At 34.3% G+C, this 19,592-nt stretch overlaps 1 protein-coding gene and 1 non-coding gene across 2 annotated transcripts; one reads left to right on the forward strand and one right to left on the reverse strand.

Moving 5' to 3' along the window:
* The first annotated feature begins 7,503 nt into the window (after positions 1-7,503).
* Positions 7,504-11,720, forward strand: LOC118045323 (beta-glucosidase 17-like). The gene is made up of 12 exons (XM_035053920.2): positions 7,504-7,560; positions 9,058-9,116; positions 9,205-9,280; positions 9,372-9,449; positions 9,544-9,631; positions 9,815-10,064; positions 10,177-10,292; positions 10,414-10,634; positions 10,729-10,760; positions 10,904-11,006; positions 11,112-11,214; positions 11,411-11,720. The coding sequence occupies exons 3-12, from the start codon at positions 9,220-9,222 to the stop codon at positions 11,577-11,579; spliced, it is 1,221 nt and encodes a 406-aa protein (XP_034909811.1). The 5' UTR covers positions 7,504-7,560; positions 9,058-9,116; positions 9,205-9,219; the 3' UTR covers positions 11,580-11,720.
* A 2,417-nt stretch (positions 11,721-14,137) lies between these two features.
* Positions 14,138-14,276, reverse strand: LOC118045357 (small nucleolar RNA Z247). The gene has a single exon (XR_004686969.1). It is a non-coding gene; the product is annotated as a small nucleolar RNA Z247 (small nucleolar RNA).
* Positions 14,277-19,592: the final 5,316 nt, after the last annotated feature.

Genomic DNA, 19,592 nt, shown 5'->3' on the forward strand with positions numbered 1-19,592 from the left:
GACGGGGCAGTGAATATATATGGTAACGGGGCCAATACGGTAATAATCTCTCCTAATAAGAAACAATATCCAGTTTCGGTTAAACTTCATTTCGAGTGCACCAACAATACAGCTGAGTATGAAGCTTGTATCCTCGGTTTAGAAGCGGCATTGGAGCTGAAGATAAGGAAGATAGATGTATATGGGGATTCAATGTTGATCATCTGCCAGGTTAAAGGGGAATGGCAAACTAAAGATGAAAAGTTGAGGCCGTAACAGGAATACCTATCCACGCTAGCAAAGGAATTTAAAGAAATTAGATTCACCCATTTGGGAAGGGAGGGAAATCATTTTGCGGATGCTTTGGCCACGCTAACTGCTATGACTACCATTGATCCCAAGTGCAAGGTACAACCAGTACACATTGACATTAGAAATGATCCAGCTCACTGTTGCTTAGTTGAAGGAGAGATAGACGGACAACCTTGGTATTACGATATCAAGAATCTTGTGCAAAATCATGAATATCCGGTGGGAGCTTCTAAAACGGATAAGAAAACATTGAGAAGGTTGGCTATAGACTTCTATTTAGATGGAGAGATTTTATATAAAAGGTCGTTTGATGGAACCCTTTTAAGGTGTTTGAATGAGGCAGATGCTAGAAAGGCACTACGAGAGGTCCATGAGGGGATTTGCTCAACCCATGCTAGCGGGCATATGATGGCAAGGAAAATTCAAAGGGCTGGTTATTTTTGGATGACACTAGAAAAGATTGTATAGACTATGTCAGAAAATGTCACAAATGTCAAATTTACAGTGACAAGGTCAATAGGCCACCAGCTCCACTATTTAATCTAATATCTCCTTAGCCATTTGCAATGTAGGGAATTGACGTGATTGGGCCTGTTAACCCAAAAGCTAGTAATGGTCATAGATTCATCCTCGTAGCTATTGACTACTTCATGAAATGGGTGGAAGCTAATTCATATGCCCACGTAACACAAAAGGTAGTGAAGAAGTTTGTAGAAAAAGACCTGATTTGCCGATATGGTCCTCCGGAAAAGATAGTGACAGATAATGCACAGAATTTCAATGGCAAAATGATAGCGGAGCTGTGTACTAAATGGAAAATCAAGCATTCAAATTCCTCACCATACCGACCAAAAACGAATGGCGCAGTAGAAGCCGCCAACAAGAACATCAAAAAGATTATTCAGAAAATGGTAGTCACATATAGAGATTGGCATGAGATGTTGTCGTTTGCTCTTCATGCATACCGCACTACAGTCAGGTCCTCGACAGGGACTACCCCATATTCTTTGGTGTACGGTCTGGAGGCAGTGATGCCTTTGAAAGTAGAAATCTCGTCATTAAGAGTGTTGATGGATTCCGAATTAGAAGAGGCCGAGTGGGCCAAAGTGAGATATGAGCAACTGAACCTGATCAGTGAAAAGAGGATGGCTGCAATATGTCATCACCAACTTTACCAAAAATGAATGGCCAAGGCATATGATAAAAAGGTTAGACCGCGGTTGTTTCAAGAAGGGGATTTAGTATTGAAGAAAATATTGTCACTACCCGGAGACGATCAAAGCAAATGGGCACCAAATTACGAGGGTCCTTACATAGTAAAAAAGACATTCTCAGGAGGAGCACTGAAGTTGGCTAAAATGGATGGAGAAGACCTAGCTCGACATGTGAATTCTGACTCTGTAAAAAGATATTATGCTTGATGTAGGCTCTTAAATCAATAAAGCAAAGTTTGGCCATTGACTTCTTTCTTTTTGCATTGATCTCACAACAATCGTTTTTGCATTAATCCTAACAGTACATTTCTTATTGTTATCGCATCACTCACTAAAAAGTTTATCATTGACTGAATGAATTTCTTCTCTATATAAAAGCCTAGACTAGGATCACACCCCTACACTGGGGGCAATACGTGTTTAAAATTGGACGGAAGCCTATAGATTTGAAAACCAAGCTAAAGCATTTGACAAAAGCATGACAAAGAGGCAATGACAAGTCATACATTTTGAGAAAAAGACTACTTGTAGAAAGTCAAAGACTTTTTCTCCAAGAATATGATAGATAAAAAATAAAATAAAAAAAAAGGAGGCAACAAGAGAGATGAATCCAACCTACGACTTTAAAAGCAAGCTCATGTTAAGAAGGAGTCTTATGAACTAGAAGAAGAGGATGGGGCCTATGTTTCAAAACCACGTATGAATGCATGCATGGCATCTAATCATAAATCATTGCATATATGTTTTTTTGGATCGTTACAGGAGGAGACCTTAGTGCATTCCGACAAGATTGTGGATCAAGAAAGAATCATGGAGTGGATAATAGCAAAGAATCACGATTTTGATTCTAGAACAACGAGAAAGTGTATATATAACAATAATAATTTTCAAACCCTGCTATCAGGAAGAATGACAACGATATCAGTTTCGGTAAAAGGGAATCACCAGATGGGATTCCAGGTTGACCGATTTACAAAATAGATTTTTTGGTTTTTGATTAAAGGAGATCGCCAGAAGGGATCTTATGTTTTCAGCTTTGGTTAAAAGGAATCGCCAGATGGGATTCCAAGATTTGTTTGTTAAAGGAGATCACCAGAAGGGATCTCGTATTTCGATATTCATCAAAGAAGGTCGCCAGAAGGGACCTTATATTTCAACTTTAAATAAAAGGAATCACCAGATGGGATTTCAAGTTGATTGAGATCGCCAGATGGGATTCCAAGATTTGTTTGTTAAAGGAGATCACCAGAAGGGATCTCGTATTTCGATATTCATCAAAGAAGGTCGCCAGAAGGGACCTTATATTTCAACTTTAAATAAAAGGAATCGCCAGATGGGATTTCAAGTTGATTGAGATCGCCAGAAAGGATCTCGTATTTCGATATTGGTCAACGGAGGTCGCCAGAAGGGACCTCATATTTCAGCTTTGAATAAAAGGAATCACCAGATAGGATTCTAGGTTGATTAAAGGAGATCGCCAGATGGGACCTCATATTTCATAAAGTTAAAAAGGAATCGTCAGATGTGATTCCAAGTTGATTAAAGGAGATCGCCATAAGGGATCTCGCGTTTCGATATTGGTCAAAGGGGGTCGCCAGATGAGACCTCATATTTCATATAGTTAAAAAAGGAATCACCAGATGGGATTCTAATTTGTCAAAGGAGATCGCCAGAAGGGATCTCGCGTTTCGATATTGGTCAGAGGGGGTTGCCAGATGGGACCTCATATTTCATAAAGTTAAAAAGGAATCGCTAGATGGGATTCCAAGTTGATTAAAGGAGATCGCCAGAAGGGATCTCGTGTTTCGATATTGGTCAGAGGGGGTCGCCAGATGGGACCTCATATTTCTTATAGTTTAAAAAGGAATCACCAGATGGGATTCCAAGTTGATTAAAGGAGATCGCCAGAATGGATCTCGCATTTTGATATTGGACAAAGGGGGTCGCCAGATGGGACCTCATATTTCATATGGTTAAAAGGAATCGCCAGATGGGATTCCAGGTTGATTAAAGGAGATCGCCAGAAGGGATCTCGTATTTCGCTATTTGTCAAAGGAGGTCGCTAGATGGGACCTCATATTTCATGTTTGGTTAAAAGGAATCGCCAGATGAGATTCCAAGATTTTTTTTTGGTTTAAAGAGATCGCCAGAAGGGATCTCAAGATGACTAAGTTTTGATCATAGTTTTTGGGCTGAGGAGGATTGCTGTAAAAGACAAAGTTTCAGATCAATCAAGCTTCGACCAGATCAGTTTTGGGAGTTTCGTTTTGGGTTTATCTTTATAAAACTTACTACGCAAAACCCCTGCTCTGTAAGCATTATAAAGAGGGGGCATCTGTTGTAACCCATTTTTGGGTCCGCATAAAAAATAAAATAAATAGCCAAAAGAGGTTAGAAAAATAACAGGAGGCAGAAGTGCTCAGAAAATGGTCAGAAAAATTGGTCAAGGAGGTTAAAAATACAAAGATGGATTTTTTTATAGTATATTCTTGAATGATGAGAGCCCTATTGGATAAGAAAATTGGAAGTTTGAGGAGAAAAGTCCAAATTTGGATGTTTATGGACTTAATTGGATTTTTAATTGAATTTATAGGGATTTGATTGTAAGAAAAATTGATTTTTAAGTCAATTTGGGCTTTAATTAGAAGAACTTTAAGTTCTAGGGCCAAAATATATTTTTTAGGAATTTATTGGGGCAAATCAGGGGCTTAATTTCATAAATATTGAAGTTTAATGGCCAATTAGGGACTTAATTGAGAAAATCCAAAACCAGGGATCAAATTGGAAGAGGCGCGTAAATAGGAGGGCTGTATTGGATTGATCCGGGGGCCTAATTGAAGAAATTGGAAGTTTATGGATCAATTGAGGGCTCAATTGCATAAATCAGAGGCCAAGGACCAAAGTGAAAAACGCGGCCAACTATGGGGGCGGGGACTGAAATTGGCAGGGATGCAATTGCAATGAACAAAAGATGATTGAGGGCTGATTTGAGAATTGGCATGGTCTGGCGCCACATTTAAATGAAACGGCGTGTTTTCTCCAAAACGACGTCGTTTCATACATTTAATTGAGAAATTGGCCTTCGCGCCGGGTACACTTTCTGCCCCCTCACTGTTTGCATTTTACTTGTTTTTTTCCTCCTGCATGCCGGGTTCCGCATGCAGGAGGAGGGGAGGGGAAAATATTCCCCTCCCCCCGGTCAGTTATGCGTTGGGCCAGGCTGATGCTGGCCCAGCATTATGGATTTATTTTCTTCTCTGGGCCAGACCCCGTCTGGCCCAGAAATAATTTTGTTTGGGCCAAAATGGTTCTGGCCCAGTCTTGCTGTCTGGGCCGGATCTGGCCCAGACTAAGAGGGGAGTTTGTTGGGCCGAATCCGGCCCAACCCTTTTGGGGCTGAGTTTGGCCCATTTATCTGGGCCAGCCCAGCCCACATAATATATTATATTATATATTATTATATATTATATTATATCTGTGTGTGTGTGTGTGTGTGTGTGTGTGTGTGTGTGTATTTTAAAGAAACAAAAAGAGAAAATATTCTGAAAAATCTTGAAAAAAATATTGTTGGTTTCCTGCATATTTTTTGTCGAAATGACTTAATATTGGTTTGTATTTTTTATACCTGTAGAAATACAAATTCAGTATTTAAAATACCCGGTTTTTGTCAACAAAAAAAAATGTTTATATAAAAAAATGTTTTTCTTGTGTGTTGCATACGGCCAATACTCTAACATGTTTTGAACGTTTTTATATATATAAAAAAATATACATATTGGAAGTTTCAAAAAATATGTTTCTGCATGGATTTCTTAAACACAACCAAAAATTATTTTCTTGCATTTTCTGGATTTTACAACATGTTTGTAAAACTCCAAAGGATATTGGCCAATATTCCAAAAAAAATATAAAAATCCTATTTTGGGGGGAATTCATGTATTATTCACCGCTGATATTTGGATAAAGAAATCCTTAAAGGACGAATATCCAAAATATTATTGGGAGTAATAAATCCGCACACATCCTTGAAAAAGCCTTGATTATAATCGAGGACATTTCAATTTACTTGTTTTTGCTTCACGGTTTACGAGCCATGAGAGTATAAAATACAAAAAAAACAAAATATATATATATATATATATATATATATAGAGAGAGAGAGAGAGAGAGAGAGAGAGAGATTTTTTTAGTGCCCTAGATTTCTAAATTTTTTTTTTTTTTTCCTCCTTGCGATTTACGAGTTGCAAACTCTTGAAATACTAAGGGAAAAATGAGCTTTCAAAGCACATGGAATCTCCTTGGATTTCTATCCAAATAAATTTTATTTGAATCAAACCTAGAAAAACTGATGGGATTAGAAAACACCAACACCATAGCAATTATAGAGCAACCCAAACACCAAGCAGCTTACCTTAGGTAGGGCGTACTAGGGGGTGCTAATACCTTCCCTTTACGCAACCAGTCCCTTGCCTTAGAATCTCTGAAAGACCAGTTAGGGTTCCTAGTGACCATAATACTACGTGGCGACTCCTTTACACAAAAGAAAAACCCCGAAATTCAATCGAATGGTCGCCGCGCTCCGCCGTGAGGGTGCGACACCTATAAAAAAAAAATTATTTTACAGGTGTTAAGTTTTTAACCACCAATCATCTATACTTCATGATCTTTAAAGAAGAGAATATTGACTTGAACTTATAATTAACTGCTATTCAAATTAAATATCAAATGATCTCAATCGAGAGCATGTAGAATTTTGGAACATTATCATTTAGTGTTTTCTATAACAAATTTGATAGGAGTCATTAATGGCTCTTTTATAATTGTTGTATTGACATCCCTAATCATCATTAATAATAAATAATCAAGACAGTCCTCAAATAGAACGTGTAACTAAGGATAACCCTTCACCCGATCTGTGTTGGTAGCTCGAGAGTCAAATCAAACTTTGTAATCTCAACAAGTCTTTGTACCTGCAACAATACACTCCTTTATAGCTCCACAGCAGCAAGTTGCACGAGTTTGGGCAGAATATGTGCGGGGGTTTTCAACATTAACGGTCACCAAACCCTTCTAGATAATGTTTGTGTCAATACAATACACGTGAACATAGCGAGTATTCTAGAGTCTTATTTGGCCATTATAGGATGGGGTCTAGCCATTGATCTCGTCGTTCCGCTCCAAAAAAACTCAAGCCATTGATTCTTTAAATTCGGTGATATGTAGCAAACAATTTTCATTCAATCTCTATGAATATACATTTATAAGAAAGCAGCTGAAAACGAAAAAAGATTTGAAAATCATGGACTATTAATGCTTTGTCTAGTTTTGTAATAGAATTAACCGATTTGTCTTGCTGGTCACGAGACAAGAATATCGTAAAAGATAGACCAAATTGCCAAGAAAAGATTTTAGAATAGAACAAGTCTAAACAGCTAGTGGTATTCTATTGCATAATATGCCGGCATCCATATCGAGAAAGGATTTAAAATAATATATGAAACAAGATATGTTTTGGAAGTAAAAGATTTTATGGATTTTAAAATAATATAGTTGTACATTTAATTATGATTTGAATATCTCCATCAATTCAATAAATTGGGCAGTGTAGAGCCATTGTTGATCAGTAAAGTCAGCAATGGCAATTAGAGGTCCTTTACTAGTTTTGTTCCTGGCTTTAATTTGCTTGGTAGCAACCATCCATGGTGCAAAACCAAGCCCTCTTGTCCCGTTTAGCCGAAGCAGTTTCCCACCTGGTTTTTTGTTCGGAGCTGGATCTGCTGCCTATCAGGTTTAAGTCCATTAATTTCTTTCTCACAAGAATTTTCCCTGAATAAAAATTAGTGTTATGAAAAAAAAAAAAAAAAAAAAACAAAATCTTCTATGAGGCCTTACAAAAAAATAAAAAGAGTGAAACTAGAAAACATATGGGATAAATCTTTGCTCCGTTTTGAATGTCCATAATTATTTTCTTTAATTTACACAGATTGAAGGAGAGCAGCACTGATTGACGGAAGGGGATTTAGCATATGGGATAAATTCACGAGGGAACATCCAGGTTTGTGACTTTAATGTTAATGCATGGTGATCCTTTTTTCGTATATAATAATGTCGTTCAAATATTCTTCTTCTTCATGTTATTTATTCTTATTCTTTTTTTGTTATGTATGGTTTATAATAATGTAGTTCAAATGTTCAGATATTTATTTATTTTTTCAAATCTTTGCTCAAGGTTAAACATAAATAAATAAACTTTATTTGACTGAAGTTAGATTTGTTTATTTATTCATTAAATGTCCTATCGAGATATATAAATAATCTTTAGATCAAGTGCTGATTTATAATTTTTTTATCCCCCGGCTGTTCTACAGTCATTCTTTACCCTTTTTTCTTTTTTCTATTTGTTCTCCATTTTGTCTATTTACTATTTAAACAATTAGTTCTCATACACAAGTAGGCTTGACCTACACATTGTGTTTATCTATATATTCTTTCAGTTAACAGGCTTGGTTTTTAATGGTTGGTGTTTTTTTCATTATATACAGGCAACAGAGAAGGATTACTCTTTATTGTGTAGCATAAAATCCCATGAACTTATCAACGAAAAAGGAAAAAAAAAAAAAAATTCTATCCAATTAAACTGCACTTTTCCAAGCTGTTTAAAAAAACGAAATGAAACTCACCACTAAGACATTGAATATTTTTATTAAATAATTGTAACAAATTTAAATAGGAAGTTACTGTGATTCTCTATATTCCATATTTCAAGATTTTATGATGAATGAATAGGAAAAAAAATATATTAATGGACCGATATGCATCAATGTACTGCAATATTTTTTTATTTTTTTTTACGGTGAGGATAAGAGATCCAGCTCAGTATTGTATTTTAAAAACCAAAAATTGTTCAGTCGTACACCAAGCCCCTTTTCCGAGTTTGTGCCGTTATAGATATAATAGATTTGGCATCCAATCCATAAAAAATAAAAGGATGTTTTAGATCTCAATTGAGAAACCTTTTATTCTCCTTTATCATTTACAAAATTAAGATAAGAGTTTTAGTAGAGGGATAGATTTGCTATTTTCTCATAAAATATGTGGTGATAATTATTTTTTAAAATGTTTTTTATTTGGAAATACATTAAAAAATATATTTTTTTTAAAATATTATTTTTGATATTAACACATCAAAACGATCTGAAAACACCTAAAAATATTAATTTAAAATAAAAACAATTAATTTTTAAAAAAAATATTTTTTAAAACATAAAAATAAACATGCTCTTGATTTATTTGGAAAAATAATGAAGCATAATTTTATTTAGCATTAAGATAAAATTTACAAAAGACTGCATTTTAAAAAATGATTTAAAAATCTAGTTAGTATGTTAGCTGATTTAAAAATCTAGTTAGTATGTTAGCTGATTTAAAAAATGATATTGTTTTCCAAAAATAGAAAAAATTATAACTGATATTAAAACTAATAAGTCATTGGTTTTAATATAATATTACTGTTATTATCTATGTTCTTAATCATTTTATGGTTGATTAACAGAAAAGATTTGGGATCGCAGCAATGGAGATGTAGCAAGTGATTTTTATCACAAGTTCAAGGTGTTCCCGGCTACTATTTATATTAAACAACAAATTAATTGCTATGTTCTTCGCTTAATCTTAACCAAATTTGATTGAAATGTTACAGGATGACATAAAATTGATGAAACGTGTTGGTTTGGATACCTTCAGGCTTTCCTTTTCTTGGAGCAGAATATTGCCGAGTGAGATTTCCAAGTCTCTTTTCCCTTTTAATTACATTTTCCTCTTCATGAGTGAAATCTAATATATATTATGTATCACTTCTGTTTTCAGAGGGAAAAGTTAGTCGAGGAGTGAACCCGCTGGGTGTTAAGTTCTACAACAACGTCATCAACGAGCTTCTTCACAATGGTCAAATTCCCATCAATATTGTTTTTCTAATTCTCTCTATAAAATCAGTGTGTGTGTGTGTGTATTTTTATTTACTTTTTACTAATATTAGCAGGTATAAAACCCCTTGTGACGTTACTCCATTATGATCCTCCACAAAGTCTCTATGATGAATACGGTGGATTCCTAAGCTCCAAGATAGTGTACGTATATTGTTAGATCCATTTATTAGTGAAATATATAACAATTAGAAAAGGATGAGTAACCTTTTCCGTGTCTTTACCACAAAAAGGACAAAGCAAAGATGATTTTGAACAGAGAATGAATTCCCACAAAAACGACTTCCCTAAAGTTAATTATTACTAACTTTCAAATTTTTTGAGCAGAGATGATTTTGCAGAGTATGCAGACTTTTGCTTCAAAACATTTGGTGATCGAGTGAAATATTGGATAACAATGAACGAACCAAATGGGCTGGCTATTAATGGTTACAATTTCGGTTCCTTTGCACCCGGTCGATGTTCTCCTCTCGGAAACTGCCCTGGCGGCAACTCCGCCGTCGAGCCCTATGTTGCTGCCCACAACATGATTCTTAGCCATGGAGCTGCCGTTAAAGTATACAAGGACAAGTACCAGGTTTGTATCCTTCAAAATTATTGATCTAAGCTTTATCTTTTACCATTTAAAAACTATTAAAGCGTATATATAGTACTCAAAGTTTCAATGAGCTTGCTTGGATTTTGTGCAGGCTATTCAAAAGGGGAAAATTGGAATTACAATCGTAAGCCATTGGTTCTTACCAAAATTTAATACAACTGCTGACCGCATAGCTGTTTCCAGAGCTTTGGATTTCATGTTTGGATGGTAATTTAATACTTAACGACTCGGTAGAATTTCGAGTTATTTTCTTTAATGATGATTGATTAATTAGTGCCTAACACATCATATTATTGATATAGATCAATTTCTTTTTAATCCTTTATAGGTTTGCACGTCCAATTACATTTGGTGATTACCCCGATAGCATGCGATCTTTGGTTGGAAATCGACTCCCGAAATTTACCAAAGAACAGTCTGCAATGCTAAAAGGATCCCTCGATTTTCTTGGCTTAAACTACTATACAGCAAATTATGCAGAAAGCATTCCTTTGACAGCCACCGGGGCTAACCTTAGTTATACCGACGACAGGCGTGTCAGTCAAACTAGTATGCTCGATTTTCTGTGCCTTGTTTTAATTAGGGTTTATTTGACGAAATAAATATATTAATTGATCTCACAAATATATTTTTGTCATCACAGCTGAGAAAAATGGAGTTCCCATCGGCACACCGGTACGGTTTTTTATTTGTTTTTTTTTTTTATTTTTAGATTTCCGAATATATAGAGATTAAGGCCAAAGGATTTTGAATCATTCACTGCCTTAAAGGAACTAATTAATAAGAAGATTAATCATGGTGTAAATGGTGTGCTGCAGACTGACTTGAACTGGCTTTACGTCTACCCGAGGGGAATACAAGATGTTCTGCTGTACATAAAAGATAATTACAAAAATCCACCAGTTTTTATTACTGAAAATGGCAAGACATGCAGCTGCTATTTTATTTTTTATTTTTTATTTTTCAATAATTTGAACTCACGAACACGGTTTTGTCAGCGACTGATTAATGTGATCTTCTTGGCAGGAATTGCTGAAAATGCGTCGCGACCGCTTGCCTTTGCCCTCAAGGATAGTTGGAGAATAAGATACCACAGTGCCCACCTCTCATATCTTTTGAAAGCTATCCAGTTAGTATTTCAACATCTTAATTTTAATTCCTTGAACGTCATTTCTAGGCAAAACATATACAGAAATTTCTGAATTATGGACCTTTTAATTTACACTCTTTATAGTTTCTTTCTTAGTATAAAAACTATTAGATATATCTGGATTAAGATATAGTTTAGATGGATGTTAAGCTATTGGTTGAACATTGGCATGCAGGAAGGGGGCTAACGTGAAGGCATACTATATATGGTCATTTTTGGACGACTTCGAATGGGATGCTGGCTACACTGTTCGCTTCGGTGTGACTTATGTTGATTTCAAGAATAATTTGAAACGATATCTGAAGAGTTCAGCTAGATGGTTCCAGCTCTTGCTTAAAAAGTAAAACTTTAATTAATTGGCTGTCTAGATCATGTGTGTGAGTGAGTGAGCAGCATGAGGAGACCAGAATCAACCGTGAATTCGTTCCATTCAATAAGGTTTTCTGTACTGTATTCCGTCAAGAAAAAATAAATTCTTGTTTTTTCGTATGCAGAGTCAAATTAGTAAATTGCTTCTACTTTTATTCTTGTAGTATTTAATTAAAAAGCAATACTATGGGATAAGCTACTCTAAAAAAAAAAAAAAAAGACTATAGGATAAGCAAGTAGGAAAACTAAATTTTCATATTCAAATCTTGCACAAAAGCAAACTCAAAAGAGAAAGAGACGAACAGTATATTGAAGGGCTTGCAGACGTGGTCCAACAATATTGTGAGCTTGTGGTTTCAGACTTTAGAACCATTAAAACTGGGCTTAAGCCAGGGAAGGACGGTAACGCCCACTTGAATTTTACATGTGAATAATAACTTTAAAAAATTATCTCGAATTTATATTATGGATAAGATATATGAATCATTTTTATATTAATTTTTATTACATCTTTTAAATAAGAAAATTTGAACTTAAATCTTATATAAATCCACAATTATCATATATAGAAAAAACAAAGACAGTAAAATTTTAACTCATAATCTCTTAATTATTAAAATTTGAAATATTTCAAATCAAAACATTATGTATTAACATAGAGAACACAGGTTGACTGTCGATAAAGCTAGAGTAAGGGGTGGAAAAGAGCAATAGAGAACCAGATGAATTCTTCCTCGTTGAAAAGCCCGATCATATATTTTCCAGTGTTTGAAATGCAGATGACTAGGCCACTATAGAAATTTCTGGAGATCGAGCTTGCTCTGTTCCTGCAGAAATCAACACAAAGGGTGCAGGTTGTGTGCATGTAGAAATATGTGTAGGTTGCAAATCCGTGGGACATGAGGATAGTGGTACACTTATTTGGTGAGGAAGGGACACAGACTCTGAAGAGGGGTTTTTATTGATCATAGAGCCAAGCTCTTTTGAGTAAGGGAAGAGTATTTCATCAAAGATAACATATCTAGAAACATAGATTTTACCTATAAAGACTTGTACCCTTGAGGACAAAGACTGTAACTAATGAAAATGCAGGTTTTAGATCTGAAATTGAGTTAATTCTTGTTATATGGTCTTAAGTTCGGCCACCAGGCACAACCAAACACACATATAAAACAATAGTTAGGGAGTTTATGATAGAGCATTTCAAAAGGCAACTTGTTTTTTAAAATAGGTGTAGGAAGTCTGTTTATAACATAGGTAGTGGTTTGAAATGCATCTTCCTAATATATTACAGGCAAATTCAAATAAGCTAACTGGCTCAAACCAACTTCAACAATATGTCGATGTTTGCATTCAATTGAGCCATTTTGTTGATGCGTGTATGGGCAAGCAAGGCGATGGTTAATGCCATTTTATTGAAAATACATGTTTAGTTGTCGATACTCTCCACCCAGTCTGATTGGATTGCTTTTATTTTTCTTTCAAAATGCTTTTCAACATATGCCTAAAAGGTTAAAAAGACTTTTTCAACATCATATTTCAGTTTAATAGAAAATAACCAAAGAAACTTGGAATAACCATCAAGAAAGCTAACATAATATTTAGCACCAGATGTGGAGAGCATTGATGCAGGCCCCCTCATATTGGTGAAAATTAAATCCAAAGGTTTTGAAGAAATAAAAGTAGAAGATCTAAAAGGCAAATCATGGCTTTTCATCATTTGACATTTATGGCACATATTATGTGTTTTATTTTTCTCTATAAGAAAAGCAAGGTGGATAAGATTTTATTGACCATTGGAACAGATGCATGGCCAAGTCTATGATGCCACTCATAGATACAAACAATAGAAAAGGCTTGAGGGAGGATGGTTTTATTGGTGAACGAATAGAGTCCATCATTGAGATGGCCTCAATTAAGAACCTTCCTCGAGTAATCCTTCATAAGAAAATAATAAGAGTGAAACTCAAAATAAACCTTATTGTTAACATAAAATTGGCGCACAAATATTAAATTCTTTTGTATTTCAGGGACAAGAAGGACTTGGTTAAGAACAAAAGTAGAAGAAAGAGTTGAAAGTTTTGAAGACCCATTTTTGAGATTTACAAACCTTGCCCATTTTCGACTTGCACACTATCTACACCATTGTAGTCAGTTTTCTATACATTTAGAGTAGTAGCATAATTAGTGAGATGATGCATGACTCTTATACCTGTATGCCACTCAGTTTCCCAACTATTGTTGGAGTCATGGCTCATTGCTTCTAATTTTTGTTTTGATTGTAGTGGTGGTGCATCCTGATAAGATAGATCAAATTGAAAATAACACTTTTTAGTAGAGTGTCCAGATTTAACATAAATTTGGCAAATGATAGGAGGTCGATTGTTATTTTTGTTGGCTTAATCATAACCACCATGATTGCCAGGCCCCCTATCACGAAAGACTTCACGTCTTTAAAAAAGGTATTGTCGCTATGCAATATTTGCAGAAGGTTGTTGGACGGTTGGAGTGAGTTGATGCCGGGAAAAGCGAGCTTCAGAGCTTAGCAAAAAGGAGTAGATTTCTTCAAGAGTGATGTTATCAATGCATACTGATATTGAGGCCACAAAGCTGTCGTATTCATGGCTAAGACCTGCAAGAACATATGTTATGATATCATCATGACTTAGTGGTTGTCCAGCAACAGCTAATTCATCGACGAGCTTTTTGATGAAATGAAAATAGTCAATGGTAGATTTGTTATCTTTCGTTTCAGTTGTGAGTTGTGTGTGAATTTGCAATATGTGTGCATAAGATCGTGATGAGAAAGTGTCATCTAAAGCATTCCAAGCAACCTTGGAAGTTGTATAATTAACAACTTGAGCAAGAATTGGTTCGGACAAAGAAGTCATAAGGGTGTTTAGAATGAGGTTGTCTTAATGAACCCATTGAGAGTAAGTTGGGTTTAGGCGTTCAGAGACAACAACAGTTTCAAGGTGAGAAACAGAGATGATTTTAGGTGGTTTAAGGATGCTACCAGCAATATAACCAAAAAGATCTTATCCTCTGAAATATGGTACCAATTATGCTTTTCATAGGAGAAATTGTCATAGTTAAGCTTAACTGTGACAACGGAAGGTATGGAGATGACAAAAGGATGGGTTGGTGTTACAGGGGAATTTGAGAAAGACATTCTTAGATGTTGGTCTTTTATGGCACTGATACCATATAAGAGATTTCCAAAACAATGAATTTTAGAAAAGTACACTTTTTTTCTTGTATAAAGTTCTGTGTACATACAGTCTATATAGCATTACAGTCACAAAGGAATTCTAACAGAAATATTTATGCAAGTTGGTAACAGTTATGCAATTTAATATGCAATTTATTATCGTGTAGTTAGGTGTCAGTGGATCATTTTGGTGCAATTTTCATCTAATTTGGGGAAGAAACGAAGTGTCAAATGCCTTGGGAATGAGGCCTCTCGGGCAAACTCTCTGAAGAAGAAGATGAACAGTATTTTTTTTCACATTACTCTTTAGTCTTTTAATATGTGATTTATCTCTAATTACATCCCTAATTGATCTCAAACTTTAATTTTGTTCAATTTCACCCTTGATAAACTTCAATTCAAACCCTAGATTTCAGCACCTTTTTCATTTTGGTTCTTGGTTTTGAATTTATTTAATCAAGTCCCTAATTGATCATTAAACTTCAATATTTATGCAATTAAACCTATAATTTGATCAAATCAACTCTTAAAAATTGTAATTGACCCCTGAACTTTAATTTCTTCCAATTAAAGCCCAAATTGACTTAAAAAATTAATTTTTCTTCAAATCAAACCCTCTAAAAATTCAATTAAACCTCCAATAAAATTTAATTGAGTCCATAAACATCTGATTTTGGACATTTCTTCCTCAAATTGATTTTTTTTTTTCAACAAGGCTCTCATCAATCAACGATATACTGTTAAATTTCAATCTTTGAAATTTTTAACCTCCTCAACCAATTTCTAGTCATTTTTTGAACGCTCCAACATCTTCTTCTCACTGTTATTATTTTTTTATTTTTTTTGTTTTTAGTCCGAATATATTTTTTTGATTTTTGAAAGAGAAAAAGTGAATTTGAAGAATAACCCAAAAGGGGGTTATGACACTCATCACCATCTTCTTATGTTGTGACTCATTTTGGTCAAGCTGCTTCGACCTCAATTCTCCTAGTACTACTTCGGCTTCTCTTGACTTGGATTTAGTGATGGATTTTAGTGGTTATGATTTTTCTAGCACTCCTATCTATTCTATCGCGCCTTCACTTTCATGTCCTACCTATTGGTCCTAAAACAATAAAACAAAGGTAAATGCCTCTTTTACTTAACATTCTAGTTGTCTTACAAGTGTAATCCTTGTTTCTGCTATTACATAGGACTCTTGGCTGCAAGTTTCTTTTATTTTTGAACCGAAAACTTTCAACAAGGCTAATAGATTCTATTGTTAGAGATCAATCCAGATGGATACAAGAGATTTTTGTTGCAAGTCAACAATAACATTAAATTGCACTAACAGCCTTTGCCTCAACTTTGTCAACTTTATCATGCTAACTTTATCTTCACGTCCTATTTTAGTTGGATTTGAAGCTAAGAACTTAATTTTAACTGATTTAGTCTTGATTTGTTACTTCATGATTTAACAAGATTTTAGACATTTGAAGTATGTATATGCTATGAAAGTATTGTTAGTGGTTCAATGGAGATATACCATTATGGATACATAGAGAGATCAACATAAATTATGATATAATTGTTGATGATACAAAGAACACAAACATTTATCTTATGAAACTCGGGAGGATACATTGGCATGATTTTTGTTTTTTCCGAAGTTGTTAGCTACTACTACAGTCCTCAATGATACTACCAAAGTGGAGTTTTCTTGCATTGAAGAAACAATGGCATGGTTTTGATTTTGGTTTTTTCAACGTTCTTGTGTTTCTTGGTTATAAGTTAGTTATTTCTCTGTCTTCTACAGATCCTTGGTCTTTGCAAATTTATTATGGTTCTCGTATGCCTATTATTGAGTGTTTTCATGCATTTTATTGCCTATAAAAAAATTACACAGGCAATTAAAATATTTGTTCTTTTAAAATTAACTTTCTAATATTGTACGAGTATGAACTTGTTTTTTTGTTTTAACATATAGGTTTGTGGCCTTTCGTGACTCTATTTCATGGAAATACTTGATAAGTGCAATATATATATATGTTCCTTTTACATTATGCTTTTTAATGTATTTTGAGCTTATTGGAAGTTATTTTTATGAGTTTGGCATGCTTAAGTTTTATGAATTAATTGTTAAAAGATAAGAATTTCTGCATTTTATGTTTCAAACCCTGCTTTTTATTATAGGTTTTTCAGCGAGTTATAATTTCAGAATATGAACGTGGATTAAATAAAAGTTAAAGTACTCATATCAAGCATTCAGAAATCCAAGTTAAACCTATAAAATCAGGCCGAAATTCTATTTGCAGCAGAATTCTCTACTTTCACACTACAGATTCAAATGGACATATCTTAAACCTCAAATATCAAAATCATGTGATTCAAAGGCCAAAAATCATCTACACATACAGGACTACAACTTTTATAAGGATGTCAGGTCAGATAAAATGATTTTGAAGGAAAAAAATTAGATGTAGATGAAAGACGAGATTGGTCTCCTGATTTGATGAGGAAACTAACGATGTCGAGCATCCCACTACAGCTAAGAGTTTGACATATAAATGGTGGGTCTTAGGATCCAAGAAAGATGCAAATCAAGCTTCTACCATTTCATAGATGAAAGAATACAGCTGAAATGGTCGAATATTATAAGAAACCAAGTCAGAAACAAAGTTGCAACAGAGTCTAAATTACAATAGAGTTGTGAAAACAACATAATCAGTTTTCAGCACAAATTTTGAGGGATTTAACCAACTTTAATGACCAGATAAAAAAGAAGGAAGTAAGTAACATCAAGGACTTTTAACTAGGAGGAGAATCTTAATGAAATACAGTAGCTGAGGAAGGAAATAAAGGAAGTAAATCACGGCGGAAACAACTCTTTTCTTCTTCTCTACAACATTCTTTTCTCTCTATTTTTGTTAATTTTCTTATAACTATGAACTAAACTTTGGCTTTTGAATTAAGGGTAATAGACACCATCTCCATTATTAAGTTGTGAGAAGTAACGTTATCATTGTAATTATTTCATATTTAAGTACTTATTTATCCTTATTTCAGAATTATGCTATTGATTTTTGTTCATGCTTATTAAATTGTTTTAAGATAGTATATATGTGCTTTCTAGTTTTTTTCAATCCATAATTGTTGTTGGGGACTAAAATAAGAAGCAAAGAAATTAAATTGATTGTTAGAACTATCAATTTAATTTATTAGGGATGAATAAACTAAGTTAAATTGCTCAAGCTTTTGAATGGTTGCTTAGAATAAATTCTACAAACTTTGCTCCTAAGACTATGTCGAGTGAATTAAAATTGCATTTCACTATTAAATTCACTTGATGATAAGAAAATTGATTAGATAGCTTAATCTAATTAATTTACTCATAATCTCTTCGATTCTCCTTAGCTTTAAGGGATATCAAATTTATTTACTTGAATTGAAAGGATATTTATTTTATTTTGATGATCAATAAATTTATAGAAATGGATGTCTAGACCTTTAAATTGAGTTAACACAATATGAATTTATTTATTTTATTTTTAGAATTTTTTTTAATTTTTTTGTTCAAATCCCCCGTTCTTTTTTTTATTTCAATATATTGCAGGGAGATTAAATGAAATTTCCATTGGGTTCGACCTGGGTTTCACTATTATATTACAAATTTATTTTGTTTGTGATAATAAAGTCAGAATCATGTCATGAAGGTTCTGACAACCAATCAAATTTTGGCATCGTTGCCAAGGAAATTTTATCTAATTTTCCTTTAATAGTGAACTTATCCATGCTAAGATCTTCCCATATAGGTGAACTAGTGTTCGATTCTGAGATTGAAATAACAACTGAGACAAATAAGAAGACCATAAGTGCTTGTCTTGGAAGCCAACGGGTGCTAATCATAATTAGGATTTGATCTTCATCCCTTATGGTAATTTGTTGAAATCTGGGGGCTTTTATTTAGTGCACTTGGAATGAAGATGATTTTTATGGTCTTTTAAGATGATTTTGAAGTGAAAATAACAAAGCCATGTTATTATCCTAACTGGTATCTTCTTTTTTAGCTTTTTTTCCCGTTAATTTAACCCCTATGCCTTTGTAAGACTGGCCTTATCCGCTTGTCTGTCGTGTTTTTTTGCAGTTAATCAATCAGAAAAACTGAACCGAATGTTTTGAGCCTCTCATCTATCTTTCATCGAAGATATGAATCCTCCACCTCTCTGTATGATCGAAACATTACACTACTGCTCTCCAGCTTTCTTTCTAATTTCAACTATCTCTGACGATGTTTATTAGGATTCATTGAACTAGGAGCTGAAGTATATTGTACTAGGAACGAGGCAGCTGGGACTTTTAATTGGATGAGAAACCTAGGAACCTCAGTTTTATCTGCAGGAACAACTCATAAACCTAAGCTCAAATGTCGCCTTCATGTACCTGTCTGTGAATGCATATGATCTTTGAGTTATGAAAATCTATGCTAATAGAGATCAGAGCTAGTGTTTTTCTATTTGGGGAGCTGGCGAATGAACATAATTTAATTGTTTTTTAGAATAAATATGGACATAATTTGGTGGTCCTAAAGAAATATGTCCCGAAGACCAGTAAAAGAAGCCAGGACAAGAACAAGAGAAGCTGATTTATCACATGGGAGAGACAACACTCACATGAAAGTAAACAGGCCTTCATTTTCCTTGCCTCCGCAGTTCATAACAATCTCTGCTGCTTCCTTCGAATCTAGTCATCTTAATCTACCCTACCTATCCACTTAGTCAGAATATTCATCACATTGGCT

Source organism: Populus alba, chromosome 1, assembly GCF_005239225.2.
Source record: "Populus alba chromosome 1, ASM523922v2, whole genome shotgun sequence".
In the NCBI taxonomy this organism is placed as follows: domain Eukaryota; kingdom Viridiplantae; phylum Streptophyta; class Magnoliopsida; order Malpighiales; family Salicaceae; genus Populus; species Populus alba.